Raw genomic sequence first — 18,620 nt, forward strand, 5'->3', positions numbered from 1 at the left:
GTACTGTGTCAATTAAAAAACCCATCTTGCAGGGATGAGTGGCTGGCACAGAAGTTGAAGCACCCACTTGGTATACTCACATTCCACATCAGAAGGCCTGGGTTACAGTCCCGTTCTGCTCTGACAACATGTACCCCAAGTGACAGCAAGTGACGGCTCAAGTAGCTGGAATGAGAGATCCAAATGCAGTTCCCGGCTTCTGGCTTTGGCCTGGTTACGCCCTAGCTATTGTGGGCATGGGGAAGTAAGCTAGTTCGTGTGACATCTATTCATCTGTCTCTCAAATTTTAAAAAATCTTTTAATAATTATTAAAATTCTAAACATTATTACAGCAAAACATTAAATAGTTCAAATTAATGCAGTGTCTCATTAGCTTTTGTAATTAGTAGCAAACAGTTTTTAAACACGACTTTTTTCATCTAGTATAATGAAAGATTTCAATTTGGAAGAGTAAATCATTTAAGTTAAAACATCTAAAGAAGGTTTTCTTTTGCAATGTTTCACAGAACACTAAGAATAAGATGTGCATTTACTACAGATTAAAACAGCAAGGGAGAAAAAAATACATTTAGTTTTATTTACTAGTTGTTTTTCTAAAGTTACAAAGGCAAGTGATCTAATGATTAAAGACAAAGTAAAACAGACTGTCATTCTTAGAGTTGGAAAGAATCTTTGAGACATCTGGTTCAGTTTCTTAACTTACTCGAGATGCAGGTTAACATATTAGACCACACCTGCCAGAAATATCTCTTCTTCAGGGAGTTTATCTTTTCATGAAATGTGCTTGACTTTCTAAGAAAACCACGATTACTTCTGTTTTTCATGTTCTCTGTTACAGCACAACAATATGCTGAAATCTACATCTCAAAAACCCAGACCACACAGATTCCCTTGTATTTGTGAGCAGTGCCTTGGCCATGGGCTGCTTTTCCTTAACTCGTCTTCAAGCTACAGAAGGCATGAATGAGTAAACCGTGGAAAGGGGATAACGTCTTTGATATTGTCAACTCCCAAGATGCACTGCAGGTAGCGTTCAAATCCCATCCCAAAACCTCCATGTGGCACAGATCCAAATCGACGCAGGTCCAGATACCTGGTTTTGAAAAGCAGAAATGAACACCTGTGAATCAGATGCGCTCATGAGAATCTGATGTTTCACAAGCATTTTGCAATCATCTGTTACTATTCAGGTCATTGTGGCACACCAGCATGTTCCCTCCACAAATGACTGAAACAAAAGTTAAAGTGATCTATCTAGCCAGTGTTACTCAAACAGCAGATCTTGTCAGGCAGTTGTAGGTTTTGGTCACTGGATCTTTTTGTTTTGAAGTTATTTCCACATAGAACACATGCCTCATGTGGGTTACATGAAGATTTTCTAACAGCTTGATTTGTTTTCTTGAAAATACACTTATGAGGCCTGCACTAGGGCACAGCCAGGTAGGTAAGTAGGCACTTGTAACACCTGCATCCCTTTTGAGCACTGGTTCAAGGCCTGGCCATTTCGGCAGTGAACTAGTGGATGGAAGATTTCCTCCTACTGCAACTCTGCGTTTGAAATAAATAAAATAGACTTAAAAATAGAATACATTATTTTTCTTACACTAATGATGATATTCCTTTCTTTTTCCTTGTCAATATCTTATAGGTCAATATAGAGCACAGTAAAGAGTTTGCATGATACATTATAAACAGATATATTTGGGGCAAGTACAGCTACCACTGCTAAGCTGTCATCCCATGTGGTTGCCGATTTGTGTCCAATCTGCTCCACTTCTGATCCAGCTTCCTCCTGATTGCCTAGAGAAAGCAGCCACAGATAGCCCAAGTGATCGGGCCCTTGCTACTCACTGAACTGACAAAGCTCCTGGTTCCTAGCTTCATCATAGCCCAGGCCTGGCCTTGGGGCCATTTGAGTAAACCAGCAGACAGAAAATCTCTCACTTTCTACCTTTCTCTCCCTCTCTGTAACTCTTTCAAATAAAGAAATATTTTTTCTTTTTTAAAAAACATCTTCCATCTGGGGCCAGGTATGATACCATAGTGGCTTAAGTCCTCACCTTGCATGCGCCAGGATCCCATATGGATGCTGGCTCGTACCCTAGCTGCTCTACTTCCCATCCAGCTCCCTGCTCGTGGTCTGAGAAAGCAGTTAAAGATGGCTAAAAGCCTTGGGACCCTGCACTCATGTGGGAGACCTGGAAGAAGCTCCTGGTTCCTGCTCAACTCAGCTCTGGCTATAGTGGCCATTTGGGGAGTGAACCAGCTGATGAAGGATCTTTCTGTCTTTCCTCCTCTCTGTAAATTAACTTTCCAATAAAAATAAATAAATAAAAATACAAAACAAAAAATTTTTAAAAGGAAAAAAAAATAAAAAAATATATCCTTCCATTTGCTGGTTCACTCTCTAAATAGCCCAAACAGTCAGAGCTGAGTTGATCTGAAGCTAGCAGCCAGGAGCTCCCTCGTGGGAACAGGGTTCCAAGGCTTTGGGCTACCCTCCACTGCTTTCCTAGGCCAAAAGATCAGAAATGGATCAGAAATGGGGCAGGAGGAACATGAACCACTGCTCAAATGAGACGCTGGCACTTGTAGGCAGAGGATTAGCATGTGAGCCACATGTCAGTCCCCAATAAATACGTATTTAAAAACAAAAATGTATTTCCTTGCTTGAACTGTAAGCTCTGTCAGGAACAGAAACTCTGACCAATTCAACATTTTCCTCCAGAGAATGTTCTAAAGCAGGTATTTACTATATAAAGATCTATCACTTGGAAGGCATGAAAAAACATCCTTAGTGTTAATGCAGAGAAATTTCCAAGTCTCTGCTCCCCTTGTGAATGTGCCCATCCAGACAGCCTTTGCAGCATGCCAGTCCCACTTCAGACCACAGCACTGCAGAAAGGCACCGTGATGACTAAAGCCCAGATGCCAACATGTTAGCACGCGGTGAAATTATTTCAGGTAGAGAAAAAGAAAAGGAAGACTCCATAAATATTTTCATTACGTCATTTGGTGCAGAAATTCTTGAATTACAGGAGTATAGATTAAGTTCCACAACTAAGCTTAAACACCATAGCTAGTAGTGATTTGAGTCCCCAAGCATAAAGACGGTGAGCTTCTACTAATAATGGATGAATGTATTACTGTTTTAGATGCTCTAGTAGCCAAGTGTCTAAAACAAAAGACTTAGTCGCTGAGAGGTCACTGTGATGGGGGAGGCAGTATCAAACCTCACAGCCATGAGAATTGCAAGGAATCACACTTCCGAGTGACTGAGATGTTTGCTAGCTAAACTAACTGTTCAGCAATTATTATAGAGGAGATACCACAAAATTCATGGAACGAGTTACAGATGAAATTTGCATATGGCATTTTGAAAAAGGAAGTGAGTAAATTCAGGGGGACACCTGGGTGGCAACTCACAGCTGGGCAGAACAGTAGCAGAGACCAGAGATGTGAACACTTCTGAGGTCCTTCAAAAGTTCATGGAAAATGAGAGTATTATTAAGAAACTTTGCAGAGATGAAAAAAAAATTCTTCCACTGAAACATTTACCTTAACAACTTTTTAAAAATATTTTATTTATTTTGGACCCGGCGGTGTGGCCTAGTGGCTAAAGTCCTTGACTTGAACGCCCCGGGATCCCGTATGGGTGCCGGTTCTAATCCCGGCAGCTCCACTTCCCATCCAGCTCCCTGCTTGTGGCCTGGGAAAGCAGTCAAGGACGGCCCAAAGCTTTGGGACCCTGCACCCATGTGGGAGACCTGGAAGAAGTTCCTGGATCCTGGCTTCGGATCAGCATAGCATCAACCGTTGCGCTCACTTGGGGAGTGAATCATCGGACGGAAGATTTTCCTCTCTGTCTCTCCTCCTCTCTGTATATCTGACTTTGTAATAAATAAATAAATCTTTTTTTTTAAAAAAGGTTTACTTATTTTTATTGGAAAGGCAGAGTTTAGACAGGAGAGAGAAAGATCTTCCATCCGCTCCCCAAGTATGCACAATGGCCGGAGTTGAACTGATGCAAAGCCAAGAGCCAGGAGCCAGGAGCTTCTTCTGGGCCTCCAATGTGGGTCCCAAGGCTCTGGGCCTTCTTCGGCTGCTTTCCCAGGCCACAAGCAGGGAGCTGGATGGGAAGTGGGGCCGCCAGGACATGAAGCAGCATCCATAAGGAATCCCTGTGCTTGCAAGGTGAGGACTTTAGCCACTAGGCTACCATGCCAGACCCCTTTTCTACAACTTAAAAAAATACACTCACACTATGATTACCACAAAGGGAAGAAAAAAAATCAAATAGTAAGTATTTTATATATGGTCATCTTAGCACAAAAACCTTTAGTTGGGAGAAGTATAGTGTTAACACTATTAATAAAAAACCAAAATGTTGAGGCCCAGTGTGATAGCCTAGTGGCCTATTTCTTGCCTTGCATTTGCTGGGATCCCATATGCACACCAGTTTTTGTCCAGGCTATTCCACGTCCCATCCATCTTCCTGTCTGTGGCCTGGGAAGGCAGAAGAGGATGTCCCAATGCCTTGGGACCTTGCATTCATGCAGGAGGCCCAGAAGAGGTTCTTGGCTCCTGGCTCCTGGCTTTGGATTGGCTCAGCTCCTGCTATGGCGGTCACTTGGGAGTAAACCATCTGACAGAAGATATTTTTGTCTCTCCTCCTCTCTGTAAATCTGACTTTCCAAATAAACAAATAAATCTTAAAAAAAAAACCCTGCAACTCAAAAAAAAAAAAAAACAAAGAACAAAAAGCAAGCAAACAAAACAAAACAAAACAAAACACCTTGCTTGGTCAGACTAATTATCCAACAGCAGGGCTTGTTACAAAGGAAAAAGGGGGTAGAGAACAGAACTTAGTATGGAGACACCTAGCCTATACTTGTTCCATTTCATCTTCGTAATACACCATGAAGTAGATATTATCACTGTTCAGATTAAGTATGTCTCAGGCCTCTATAGGCACACAGGAGGCATTCAACCGCTGTCACTGACCCAATGTTAGCTTTTTGCATCTCTGAAAGCAACTGTCCTTTCCTCCTGCGGATGTCAAAGGATTAATAACACTGTTGACATTACTACACCAAGGTTGTGAAGCTGGGCTGCTATAGGAATTTCAACAAATCCCTTGCATATACTGAAGGCACTTGAAGAAAGGCCTGTAGAATGAGAACCAGACTAACTTTGGGGAGGTGAACGCAAGAGCACAGACAGGTTGTCTTCCTGAACCATTTCAGATTTCTCACTTTGTGGAAACCTTCATTCCAGGTCCTGATTTCACACAAGAGAAAAGTGAAGAACAATGCTTCACAGAAAAGGTCTGTGAGTCAGCCCAGCTCCAGCGTTTTCACGGTGTGACTCTGGTTAAAAGCCAGCAATATCTCCCGGCCCCAGGCTTAGAGTAGCAATCCAAAGAATTACAGCACCTAACTCACAGGGTGTTGCGGTAACACCATCTAAACATATAAAAACAGTCTGACAGTTATGTGACAACAACAGTATGTGAATGGTAATGATTAGTATCACTGGTTCTCCACAACACGGAGGGAGAAAGCATCCTGAGCCACATTCACCATCCTTAACACAGGGGCTTCCACAAACATGGATCAGCAGCCAGAGTAAGAATCACTAAGGGCCATGTCCTTACCACTGGTATGCTTCCGTGAGTCCTGATCTGTAAAAGGAAAAACAAAAGGTCTTTCAGGGAAGGGCAATTCGGTAAATACATGTTAAGCACCAAACATTTATTCTGGACTGTTGGTAACAAGACCCTCTTCATGGAGAAATGCACAATATGTTTTACAGTCTCAAATCAAATGTAATACAGTTGAGGTGCTGAAATTTCACAGCTACCTAACAGTCCAAGGTATTGCCAATTGACCGATATGGATCATGAGCCCAAAGGAAGGGTCCCTGAGCTGGGCTCACTGTGGGGAGACACTGGGACCATGATTACTAGCATGCGGGGAAGAGGTGCACACACACCCAAGGGACACAGACACAGGTGTCATTTTACAACACTGAACCGGTAATAAGTTTCTGAGGTTGCCCTTATAATCTTGCTGCAAACTGGTTCTTGTTTGAGAAATGTTAACAAGGGTTTCACGTCCAAGCTCTCATTAAAATTAATCTTAGCTCTTTAAAAATGTGATTGGGATTACATTGTATTTGCAGTGCTGAGGATGACAAAAAAAAGCCAAAAACATAGGTAATGAGTACACAGGCCACAGACAGACCCCAGAGACAAGGAAACACATCTACTTCATTAGGAAAGATAAATTTGGACATTATCGGATACTAGGTAAACATTTGTTAGCCGGGAGGTCTCCTGAAGGAAGGAAGCGAACAAAGAAAACAGACCTATTAATCTTTCAACAGATGAGCTTCTTTGCCATGTGTGATTTTTATTGTGCTTTAAAAAAAACCTCAGGGATTCCTGATTCTTTCCATGCAGAGTCTGACCTTCACTTCAATTACACAATGTTCCCAGGGCTTTCGAATACTAGAGCAGCTATGAGGAGACAGCAGTCTGATAGAAAAGAGGCTTCCCAGAACCTACTACCCCCTTTCTTCTTTCCAGCCTTGCAGAGCCCTTCACATGATGGGGATTACAAAGCTAAGTTTCCCAGGAGATTTATAGGCTGGCATCCTGGAAAAGCACCAACTTTTTCTGTACTTCTCAACTAGGAAAGGAAGCCTTACATGTTTAACTGAATATTTTCAACAATGATGGTTTCTCCAGGATGTGACGAACCCCAACAGTATCTGGAGAGAAAGATTATGCGTACAGATATAGGAGTTTCTTTCTCTTTTTAAAAGTGTGGCATGGTGAAAGTGGGAATCATGAAGGTAGAGGCTAATAACCTTGGCTAGTTTAGGAGGTCACAGTAGTTTGCTGGCAGATTACACATATGCAGGAGTGGTAGTTCAATTAGAAAATGGATTCCCTACTCTCCATCTCCAAAACATTTTCAATGTGTTTAAGGATTCACTTCTCAGCTATCAAACAGCAACCTACGGTTATTTAAACAACTAAAGCAAGACTCTGACACATTAGGGAACCCAAGGAGGAAGGGAAATCTGCTTATTCTAGAAGCTGGCTTGGCAGCAGTTCACTTTTTCCACCTTTATTCTTTCCCTGGTTCAGTCTGTCTTCACATCCTCACAGATTATGCAACTGAGAGTGATTAAAAAAGAGCACAACTACAACGTGCACAATCTTTAAGGGGGAATCTCCCTTTTCTTTTTATCATTACCCTTTTTAAAAAGCTCCTTTCCTTAGGGAAAGGTGTGTATAAGTAGTGGGCAAACATCCTTGAGGCCGGGTTTCTTCTCTCAGCTCCAGACACAAGAAAGGAAGCTGAGGGTGAGTAGCAACCTGTTCAAGGTCACATGGCCTGTGAGAGCTGTATCTGCTAGACAGGCCCAGGTGCTGCTTCCCTGGTACTCTGCCAGCACCGCCTTTCAGAGCTTGACCCTTGCTGTCTACAGCCTGCTCCAAGTTTCATCAATACCTGGCCAGCTGCTGCTCTAAGAAATGGTACCGTTCTTCTCTGAGGCTTCCTCCAAAGAGTTCCCCAACTCCAGGAACTAGAAGATCAACTGCTGCAACCTAAGTAAAAAAAAAAAAAAAAATTACAACCAGGTGGTTCCACAACAGTCAGCTTCAAAGAGGAATTTTTAAAAAACACTGCTATAACGTATTGTTTAATCAAGATTTCACTTCTGGGCTTGGTGCGGTGGCGCAAGTGGTTCAGGTCCTCGCCTTGCACGCCCAGGATCCCATATGGGCGCCGGTTCTAATCCCGGCAGCCCTGCTTCCCTTCCAGCTCCCCGCTTGTGGCCTGGGAAAGCAGTCGAGGATGGCCCAAAGCTTTGGGACCCTGCACCCACGTTGGGGACCCGGAGGAGGCTCCTGGCTTCGGATCGGCATAGGATCGGCCGTTGTGCTCACTTGGGGAGTGAATCATCGGACGGAAGATCTTCCTCTCTGTCTCTCCTCTCTGTATATCCGCCTTTCCAATAAAAAATAATAAATAAATCTTTATAAAAAAAAAAGATTTCACTTCTCCCACTTCTTTTATCTGCCTATATTCCCTGTTTGAATGTCAAATATTTTATATTCTTAAAATTATGCTACCTTATTCACAGGTGGACAGCTTCACTCCACTCTTGCACTGCTTGCATACCTAACAAAAATGTGTTTTGCCAAAAGTGGTGTAGCTAATTATTAAAATTATATAAACAGAGACCAGTGTTATGGCTTAGCAGGTACGGCTGCTGTCTGTGACACCAACATCCCATAAGAACACCATGGCTGCATCCCAACTACTTCACTTCTGATACAGCTCCCTGAAAGCCTGGGAAAGCAGTGGAAGATGCCCCAGTTCCTGGGTCTCTGCTAATCCAGTGGTAGATCTGGATGAAGATCCTGGCTCCTGGCTTGAGTCTGACTCAGACTTGGCCATTGTGACCACTTGGTGAGTGAACCAAGGAATGGAAGATCTCTCTCTTCCTCTATCTCTTTCTTTCAAATGAATAAATAAATACTTTAAAGAATTATAAAATTCATACTGGTGCAATAGCCTAGTGGCCAAATCCTTGTATTATATTCACTGGGTTCCCATACGGGCACTGGTTCATGTCCCGGCTGCTCCACTTGCCATCAAGCTCCCTGCTTGTGGCCTGGAAAAACAGTAGAGAAAAACACAAAGCCTTGCAAATCTTGGGACGCTATACCTGCAGGGGAGACCAGGAAGAAGCTTCTGGCTCCTAGCTTTGGATTGGCTCAGCTTTGTTCGTAGGAGCCACTTGGGGAATGAACTATGAGACGGAAGATCTTTTCCTCTGGTTCTCCTTCTCTCTTTGTAAATCTTTCAAATAAAAATAAAATTAATCTTAAGAAAAAGGAATTATAAAAACAGTGCTAAACCTGTAAAATGTTTTAACTTCTCTATCACTGTGCAGAAATAACTACATTTGTCCAATTCCCTTGTAGTTAATTTTTCTTATAAGAAATATGCTAGAGAAATTACATAAAAGTTAAAGTTTAATTACATAAAAAATATAAATTACAGAAAAAGTTTACCATTGTAATTGCCCTATTTGATTTTCTAAAATGATTTATTATGGCAGCAAATACATTTGACATATTTAATGCTTCAACAGTGCAGTTTCTTTTTTTTTTTTTTAAGAAATATCAAATTTGGGCCAACACTGTTGCATATTGTGTAAAACCACCATCTGCAGTGCAGGCATTCCATATGGGTGCTAGTTCATGGTCCCAGCTGCTCTGCCTCCAATCCAGCTCCATGCTTATGGCCTGAGAAAGCACTGGAGGAGGAACTAAGTCCTTGGGACTCTGCACCCATGTGGGAGAGTGTCTGCTAGCTTCAGATTGGTTCAGCTATGGCTATTGGGGCATTTGGGGAGTGAAACAACAGATGGAAGATCGCTGTCTCTTTCTATAACTGTCTTTCAAATAAATAAATCTTTAAAAAAAAATTATCAGTTTAAAAGCTTTCCCTGTTTTGAACATTTAGGTATATGTGTATCTTTGTTGTTTTCTTTGACACAGCATGGCAGGGCCTGGCAGTGTGACCTAGTGGCTAAAATCCTTGCCTTGAACACACCAGGATCCCATATGGTCGCTGGTTCAAATCCCAGCAGCTCCACTTCCCATCCAGCTCCCTGCTTGTGACCTGGGAAAGCAGTCCAGGACGGCCCAAAGCTTTAGGATCCTGCATCCATGTGGGAGATCTGGAGGAAGTTCCTGGCTCCTGGCTCCGGATCAGCATAGCATCGGCCATTGTGCTCACTTGGGGAGTGAATCATTGGACGGAAGATCTTCCTCTCTGTATATCTGACTTTGTAATGAAAATAAAAAATTTTTAAAATTAAAAAAAAAAAAACGAAACAGCATGACAGAGGAATAGGTATTGGATGCTGTTGTTAAGATACCGCGTGAGACACACCAGTATTACATATTAGAACACCAGCTTCCCTTGGAATCCAGCTTCCTGCTAATGTTCACCCTAGGAAGTAGCAGGTGCTAGTGCGAGAGCTTGAGTCCCTGTCACCCATGTGGTATGCCTGGGTTAGGTAATGTGATGCTGGATTCGGCCTGGCCTAGCCCAGCTCTGCACGTTGTAGGCATCGGGTCATGAATCAGACGGACCCTTGGTCTGCCCTTGCCTTTTTTCTTTATCAAATACAGAAATGAAAAAAATGCAAACAATAACTTGGTAATGAATTTATAGTATTTTGTAAGAACACATACATTTTGATTACTTATCAAAGTAGTATAAATTAAAACAAGACACCACTTGGAGTCCTCACAAAGACAACATAAACCTTGTATAGAACAGATAAATCAATATCTGAAGCATTTAAAATTACAATATTTTCAGAGTCATCAAAACAGTTCTAGGAATTAGTCCTAATAATGTTTAGTGCTGGAAAAGAGATTAATACACAGGATGTTTATTATAGCATTAATTATAATAAAACTTCAATTGATCAACAGGAGATTAAATGTGTTTTTAGTCATACATACAAAAAAGACTATTTGTACAAAATGTGATGCTGTGTTCTTACTATGATGGGATTATAGATTTTCAAAATGGTTTTCTTTCTTACAAAAACTGGTAGAATGAAAGGACCCCAAAAAACAGATTTCACTTCAATTATTAAGTATGTCACATACACTCCTTTCTCAAACTTTGCTGTACTTTACCAGGAGCAAGGAACTCTCTTCTACTTCCTTTGTAACTCTACCTTTCAAGTGAAAAATAAGTAGCATTAAAACAGAAAAACAATAAAAAAAGTAGTAGAGGCAAAACTCAAACTTAGGCACTTCAAAACGGAATGTGTCGGCAAGACAAACAGCAGCTTAACCAGCTAAGCCACAATGTGTGTCTCATTTCAGACTGCTGTCAAGATATACTCCACAAAGATCAGATTGGTAATACCCGATTCTCATTACATTTTTCAAAGACTTATTTCTTTATTTGAATTAGTTACACAGGGAAAGGGACAGAAAGAGAGATATTAATTGATTCACTCCAAACGAGCTGAGCCAGGCTGAAGCCAGAAGCTTATTCCAGGTTTCCCAAGTGGTACAGAGGTGCAAACACTGAAGCCATATTCTTTAGGACATGAAAGGGATGTCAAACACTATACCACAATGCTTGCCACTGAATAGCCCTTAACAAAGGGCAAGGACAGCTAAAAATCAATCATTTGCAAAGTTTCAATGTTAGGATGATTCAACAAGAGTACAAAGATATATATATATATAGAGTTGAAGAGCCAAGGCTAAATGCCTATTGTTTCAAAACTATGCTGGAGGATCAGCCATTATGGGAAAACAAGAAGCCTACAATCAGATACTACTAGTCAACCATGAGATGATACAATCCTACAACCAGTTGTTCTGCAACTCAAACAACAAATCAAAGGCAGCCATTTACTGATTGGTCCCAGTTCAGAATGTTGGTGGGAAAATGTAATCAAAGGATGATGATATGTGAGCATTTGGCCCAGGAGTTAAAACATCTACATCCCACATCAATCTCTGTGGGGCTGATACTCAATTCTGCTTCAGACTTCAGTATCCTGCCAAGTCGGAGCCTGGGAGGTAGCAAGGATGCCTCAGGCCACTGGGTCTCTGCCTCCTACACACTGGGCAAATGTGACACAAGATCTATTTCTCTTTCAAATTAAAAAAAAATTCTTGTTTTCCAAATCTGCTTTCTAGATACCTAATTGGTTATGCCAAACAATTTCTGTATTGGCTACCATAAAATCAAGGTGTCAGTTTCTATGTAATTCAGGATCTGCTGCTAGCTTATGCTCTGCTACCACCAACTTGGGAGGTTTACAGCAGCGTTGTCAGTGTCAGTATTAGCAACACTGTTGGATAAACACTTCTGTGTGAGGGCTGGACAATGCATTGTGGAATATTTAGCAGTGGAACTGGTCTCTGCTCAGTAGGTATCAGTTGAACTGCTATAGTTCTAACCACCCAAAATGTCTAGGCCCTGCAACATTGCCACAGATTCCCTGAGAAATGGAATGGGACATAAGCATTGCAATAATGAATTGTTCTTTTTTTTTAAGACATATATTATATAACCAATCTGGCCTGAAGAGGACAGAGCAGTTTATTTCTGAGATCTTTATGGCTGGTCTGTGGCAGAAGGCAAAAAGCCCAAGGCAGAATGTACTAAAAACACTGGTCCAGAAGCAAGATTTGCATGTTCCTCTGCTTCACAATTCTGTGGTCAGTGCAGGTCACATGATCAAGCTCATGTCCCTGGGGACAGAGAAGGATAATTCCTAGGGAGAAGCACAAACTCTACAGACAACGTCCCCACACTGCTTCTTCCTCATCTGCTTGGATTCTCTCACTTCCACTTTCCCAACCAAAGTCCTTGTGATGAATAAAGCCAAAATAATACTTCTCTTATTTTCCTCCATCATACTCTGGAAGATTCTTATCAGGACAATAAAAAATGTATCAAAATCGATTATATTCAGGTAAAAAAAAGACATCTGAATCAAGTTTCATATCTGCACTTGGTACCAACACTGTGATATATGGAAGAGGAACACATGCATCACCTATGTTCTTTGTGGTCTGAAAATCTTCCCATTTTTAGGTGTTTGCTAAATTACTAGGAGGCAGTAAGAGTACACCAGGTTAAAAACAGACTGATGGGTAGAAGATTTGCTAGTGGTCACTTATTTGCCTTTGTGGACCGGTAGGTCTGTGGTTTACAGGAATCTGAGTCTGGCTGGGCAGCAAAGACAGGAAGAATGAAACCAGATGAAGTAATGCATGAAAGCTCCATGGAAAAACTAAGCATAATAGAGATTGGATTTTTAATCATACTCAACCATAAAACATGACATAAAAGTGCCAAAAGAAGAATATAAGTAATGTACTAACAGTAGTAACTTTATAACCACGGTCACTATCAAAAGTATGGATATGGATCAATCACCGATGGCCTTTCTGGTACATTTTGGCATGCTCAGAAAGTCAGAAAGCTACCTGCCAACCCAAGTCTGAACTTAGCCTACTACTGACAAGCATTTTGCCTATTTAGCTGTTGTGTGCCAGGATCTCCACATAGCTGGACTGTCAGAGCAGGACTTGAGCCACAGTCCATCATCTTTGCCCCTGGGGAACAGATCTGCAAACTTCTGAATTTCCCTCCAGGAAGTATTTATGTGTTTTAACAAGATGACTAAAAGCATACTTGTTTATTCCTGTTTGTAAGCTTCATTTGTGAGTATTTCTGAGTAACACAGATAAGTAATGCCACAGGAACTAGTAAAGAAATTCAATCTATGTTAGTGTTTCTCTCTCTCTTTTTTGAACCCATTTCAGTCACAGCCAAAAATCAGCATACGTTTGTTAATCAACAAGATCATGCTAATCAACAATCACCAACTCTTTATGGAAAAAGGCAGGGTTCAAAGAGAAAGGAAGGCAGGACCAGCAAACCTGAATAAAACACCTGCAGGTCTAATCTTTCCTGGGAAACAAGAACTTGAGCTAAACCTACCTTCAGGGAATACATCAGCTGTTCTGGGTGATGTCTTCTGTATTCACAGTTGATCAAACTTGAACACTTTTTAAACTGAAACAATGGAGGCTACAGATTGTTTTTCTACACCTTTCCCTAACTTACTCAGCACTACACAAAACCTTTCTTGTAGGCCCAGGATGTTTCCTGGCACATCTTCCCTGGACTGGGCTTGAGTTTTGATTCCGCCGAGGTCACGCAGCTGCAGCGGCATGCTGACCAGAAATAGTTTGTGTTGGTATTCAAGCTGAACAAACCCTGGTTTCTATTTATGCTACTCCCTTCTGACTGCGACCCTTTGATTCCAATCAATGTACTGAAAATAAAACCCAGGACTTGAATTAAAGAAACAAATCTGCAGGATAGAAACTAGGAACGAGGCCTTTACTACATAACCTTTTCTAGGATGGGTTCAAAGAAAAGAAAAAAATGGAAGGTCCCTTCCTCTGACACCCCTCTTCACATGCATCTCAGAATATTGATGAAAAACCACAAATTGGATGCCTTCTTATTCAGGTTACCACAGGGTGCTACTCATTATGGAGAAATATTGTGCACTGTTATCAAAGAAATCAAAAGTTCCACAAATCATAGGAAACATCTTTGTGGTCACAGCCTCTATGAACGTATTCTCTGACTTCTGATATAGATTGTGCCTGGCCCCCGAAAACAAGTAGGAACAAGGAGAGGGGGCAGCGAGAAGCTGTGGAGGGCCTGCAGCAGCATGACTGAAAACCGACTTCGGTAATGGAATGGTGAGTGAACTCATGACTTCTGCTGCGTGAAAAAGGAAAAAGTTTTAGAGTTTACAAAGAAATCATGGCTTCAAATGAGTGGAATTCTCACCTTATTCTCCAAAAACACACTCCCTTTCCTTTAGGGCCACACAGATTTACATTTTTTCCTTCCTTAGGGAGCTCTAAATTCCACAGGAGACAGAAGCAAACAGCAACGGGGAGTCTACTCAAAGGTTCACATCTATGCCCCACCACTCAAAAGAAAACATTTCTGCAAATGGCACATATCAGTAAAACCTCCCCTCTGGGAACTGCCTGTGATACCTTGCTCTTCCTTATCTCTACTTTTATTTCACAGATCACAGACTATTCTTCAGGAGTGCTTGCTTCAATTTCACTTTTGTTTCTCTATTTCCATTGCTGTGACCTTATTTAACATCTCATCTCCTCATTTCCAGATCAGAAGCAAGAGCCCCTAACCATCTTACGTTTTTAATTCTCTTTCCCCAATCTATCCAATAAGGTACTTACCACATCCCTCTTTCCATCTGAAAAGACAAGTGATTCCTCCCTATTGGTTTACTTCACAAAGCCCAAGAGGTCCGCAGCATTTCAACCTCTATATAGTTTGTTCCCATTGTATCTGGTCATTCTTTTTTAAATCACCCAACAATTCCTTACTCTTTCTCTAATATTTTTATAATGTTTTATTTTTTAAAGCAATTCTATGAATATCAGTTCATCTGACTACTGTGATGATCCAAATGTAGCATTCCTTTCAAAAATGAACTTCTTTATTGAAGCATAACACATGTGCAAGTAACAGGTTCTGCACGTTTACACAAATTGAACACGCTAGGAATCATCACCCAGAACAAGAGCCAGAACAGTTACACAGCCCAAAAAGTTCTCATACTTTTTCAGCTACTATCCCTACCTAGACATATTACTTCAAGGCAAGAAAATTCAACTTTTTCATAATATGCATTTTTCATGAAATGTCTTTGTTATGAATGGATTTCTAAACATTTTTACACCAAAATAAATGTATCTTTTAGGTCCATTTTCCATGGTGTTTTTGAAGCACTTTCACTAGCAGGGGAAAAGCTGCTGGCTCATAGAATAAGCACATATTCAGCACTCCCATCAGCACTAACACTGCCACCAACAACTGGCATCACAGGCCTTTTCATTTCAGCCATTCTAGTTGGTAATGTAGTGGTGTCTTCCTGTGTTTTTGTGTTTCCATGTCAGCAAAGGAGATGAGTTAACTATGATATCCTGGCAACAATGAAGCCCAGAAAGATTAGGTAGTGGACAGTAAAATTCAAGTTCTTTGGCTCTAAGTTCACTGGTTTTTCTGCCACCCTATGTAAACCATCAAGAAACATCAAACTTCTGGTAAAGCCATATTGCTGCCCTACTGCTGCCTCAATTTCTTAGCTGTCTGGTCCTGCACATGTGACTACACTGTTGCACTGGGCTGTGCCAGCTTCCTCTGTAACAACAGGGAGAAAAGGAATTAGCAGCATGGAGGATGGACTCAAAAATGACTATTTTATCCTTATTCCAAGACACGTACTCACTAACAGAAGTCAATTCAGAACTTAAACATTTAATTTACTATGTTGATCTTTTCTTCTATGTCTTCTCCCTATAACATTTTTTTTAAAGATTTATTTATTTTATTACAAAGTCAGATATACAGAGAGAAGGAGAGACAGAGAAGATCTTCCATCCGATGATTCACTCCCCAAGTGAGCGCAACGGCTGATGTTATGCCGATCCGATGCCGGGAGCCAGGAACTTCTGGGTATCCCACATGGATGCAGGGTCCCAAAGCTTTGGGCCGTCCTCTACTGCTTTCCCAGGCCACAAGCAGGGAGCTGGATGGGAAGTGGAGCTGCTGGGATTAGAACCAGCGCCCATATGGGATCCCGGGGCATTCAAGATGAGGACTTTTAGCCACTAGGCCATGCCGCTGGGCCCCTCTTTCTATAACATTTAACATTTTTAAAAAGATCTTTAAAAATTTTTAAAGGATCTATCTATCTATCCATCTATCTACATATTATTGGAAAGGTAATTTTATAGAGAGAAGGAGAGATATAGAGTTTTCCATCCACTGGGTGAATCTCCAAACGGCCTCAGTGGTCAGAGCTGAGTCAATCTGAAGCTAGGAGATTCCTCTGGGTCTCTCACGTGGGTACAGGCCATCCTCCATTGCTTCCCTAGGCCACAAGTAGGGAGCTGAATGAGAAGGGGAGCAACAGGGACATTGGTACCCCCATGGGATCCTGGTGCTTACAAGAGGAGGATTAGCTAGTTGAGCCATTGCATCAGCCTCTACTTCTATTTATTTATAAGGCAGAGAGATGAATAGAAATCTTTACTCAAACACCCCAAAGAGCCAGGGCTTGACCAAGCTGAAGCCAGGAGTCTGGGACTCAGCATGCATCTTTCTTTTGAGTGACAGAAATTCTACAGCTTGAATCATCAACTGTTATCTCCAAGGGGGCACATTAGCAGTAAGCTAGAGGCTGAGCCAGAACTGGAACCCAAGAACCCCAGTGTGGGATACAGACATCACCACCTCCCCGCACCCTCTTGATTAAGCAGATTTGTACTTGCATCTTGCAGGTATAATTTTCCTTATTTAAATAAAATAATGTAAGTAATTTTCAAACTCTCTGTATTTATTTCCTTTGCTGTCTTTCATTAATGTTGCAGCTTTTTCAATACACTTATTATACCAGAATACTTAGAAGGCATTTTTATTTACTTTTTTAAAAAAAGCTTTATTTATTTTTATTGCAAAGTCAGATATGCAGAGAGAAGGAGAGACAGAGAGAAAGATCTTCCGTCCGCTGATTCACTCCCCAAGTGAGCGCAATGGCCGGTACTGCAAAGATCCGAAGCCGCAAGCCAGGAACTCTTCCGGGTTTCACACCCGGGTACAGGGTCCCAAGGCTTTGGGCCATCCTCAACTGCTTTCGCAGGCCACAGGCAGGAAGCTAGATGGGAAACGGGACAGCTGGGATTTGAACCAGTGACCATATGGGATCCTGGTGTGTTCAGGGTGAGGACTTCAGCCGCCAGGCCACCGCGCTGGGCCTTTATTTACTTTTATCTCAGATATTTTAAATAAATAAGTAGTTTAGATGAAGCATTAAGATGGAAATGACAAGAAAGCAAATGGCAACAGCTCCTTAGATATCTATAGCAGACATTATAATGCTTTAAAGCATGAGACCATATTAGCAGACATTATCAGACTGTGCTAACATGCAAGCCTTCTGGTATTTCCAAAATAACAAGTATTTGTGAGACCAGATTACAAGAAACTTGACCTTTAAGGATTTTACAGTATTTTATGATATGGTATCATACAAATATTATAACATTGTGCTTTGTTACAAGGTTTACATATATGTAACACCTACCACCACAAACACTAAGCTATATATTTTCCATACATCATCTAATTATTAAAAAAAAGTTTTGTTTCTTTATCTGAAAGTCAGCGATACAGAGAGAGGGATCGATTCCATTTACTAAATCATTCCCCAGTTGGCCACCACACACACAGCTGGGCCAGGAAGAAGCCAGGAGCTTCGTTCTGGTCTCCCACATGACTTGAGGGACCACAAGCACTTGGACCAGCCTTTGCTGCTTTCCCAGAACACTAGCTGGGAGGTGTATCAGAAATGGAGTAGCAGGGCCTGGTGTGGTGGCCTAGCAGCTAAAGTCCATGCCTTGAACATGCTGGGATCCCATATGGGCACCAGTTCTAATCCAGGCAGCTCCACTTCCCATCCACTTCGCTGCATGAGGCCTGGGAAAGCAGCTGAGGATGGTCCAGAGCCTTGGGACCCTGCACCCAGGTGGGAGACCCCAAAGAAGCCCCTGGCTTTGGATTGGCGCAGCTCCGGCCATTGCACTCACTTGGGGAGTGAATCATCGGACAGACACTCCTCCTCTCTGTATATCTGACTTTGCAATAAAAATAAATAGATCTTCTTAAAAAAAAAAAAAAGGAAAAAACAAATGGAGTAGCAGCAACTCCAACTGGTGCGCAAAAAGGGTGTTGGTGGTACAGGTTTAATCCTCTATGCTACAATGCCAACCCCACACTACTTAATTCAATCCTCACAACTCCAGAAAATATTTAATATTTATGCATCAGGAAAACTAAAACTCAAGGAGATTAAGTAGTTTATCTAAGATTACGTAGTTTGTAACACATAGATATGGGATTTACATTCAAGAGTACTCAGG

At 41.5% G+C, this 18,620-nt stretch overlaps 1 protein-coding gene across 3 annotated transcripts in view; it reads right to left on the reverse strand.

Moving 5' to 3' along the window:
• Window positions 1–567: 567 nt before the first annotated feature.
• Window positions 568–18,620, reverse strand: part of NARS2 (asparaginyl-tRNA synthetase 2, mitochondrial) — a 132,873-nt gene continuing 114,820 nt past the window's right edge. For 2 of the 3 annotated variants that reach the window (XM_040963978.1, XM_040963977.1), the window contains 3 exons: window positions 7,525–7,622; window positions 5,658–5,684; window positions 568–1,094 (listed from right to left, as the gene is read on the reverse strand). In XM_040963978.1, the coding sequence (XP_040819912.1) occupies window positions 950–1,094; window positions 5,658–5,684; window positions 7,525–7,622 (270 nt within the window). In that variant the 3' untranslated portion in view covers window positions 568–949. The remainder of the gene's footprint in view (window positions 1,095–5,657; window positions 5,685–7,524; window positions 7,623–18,620) is intronic. The other variant, XM_040963979.1, reaches the window with a different exon arrangement.

The sequence above is a fragment of the Ochotona curzoniae genome, unplaced genomic scaffold, assembly GCF_017591425.1.
Source record: "Ochotona curzoniae isolate NIBS_2020 unplaced genomic scaffold, NIBS_Ocur_1.0 scaffold_3223, whole genome shotgun sequence".
NCBI classification, from domain to species: Eukaryota; Metazoa; Chordata; class Mammalia; order Lagomorpha; family Ochotonidae; genus Ochotona; species Ochotona curzoniae.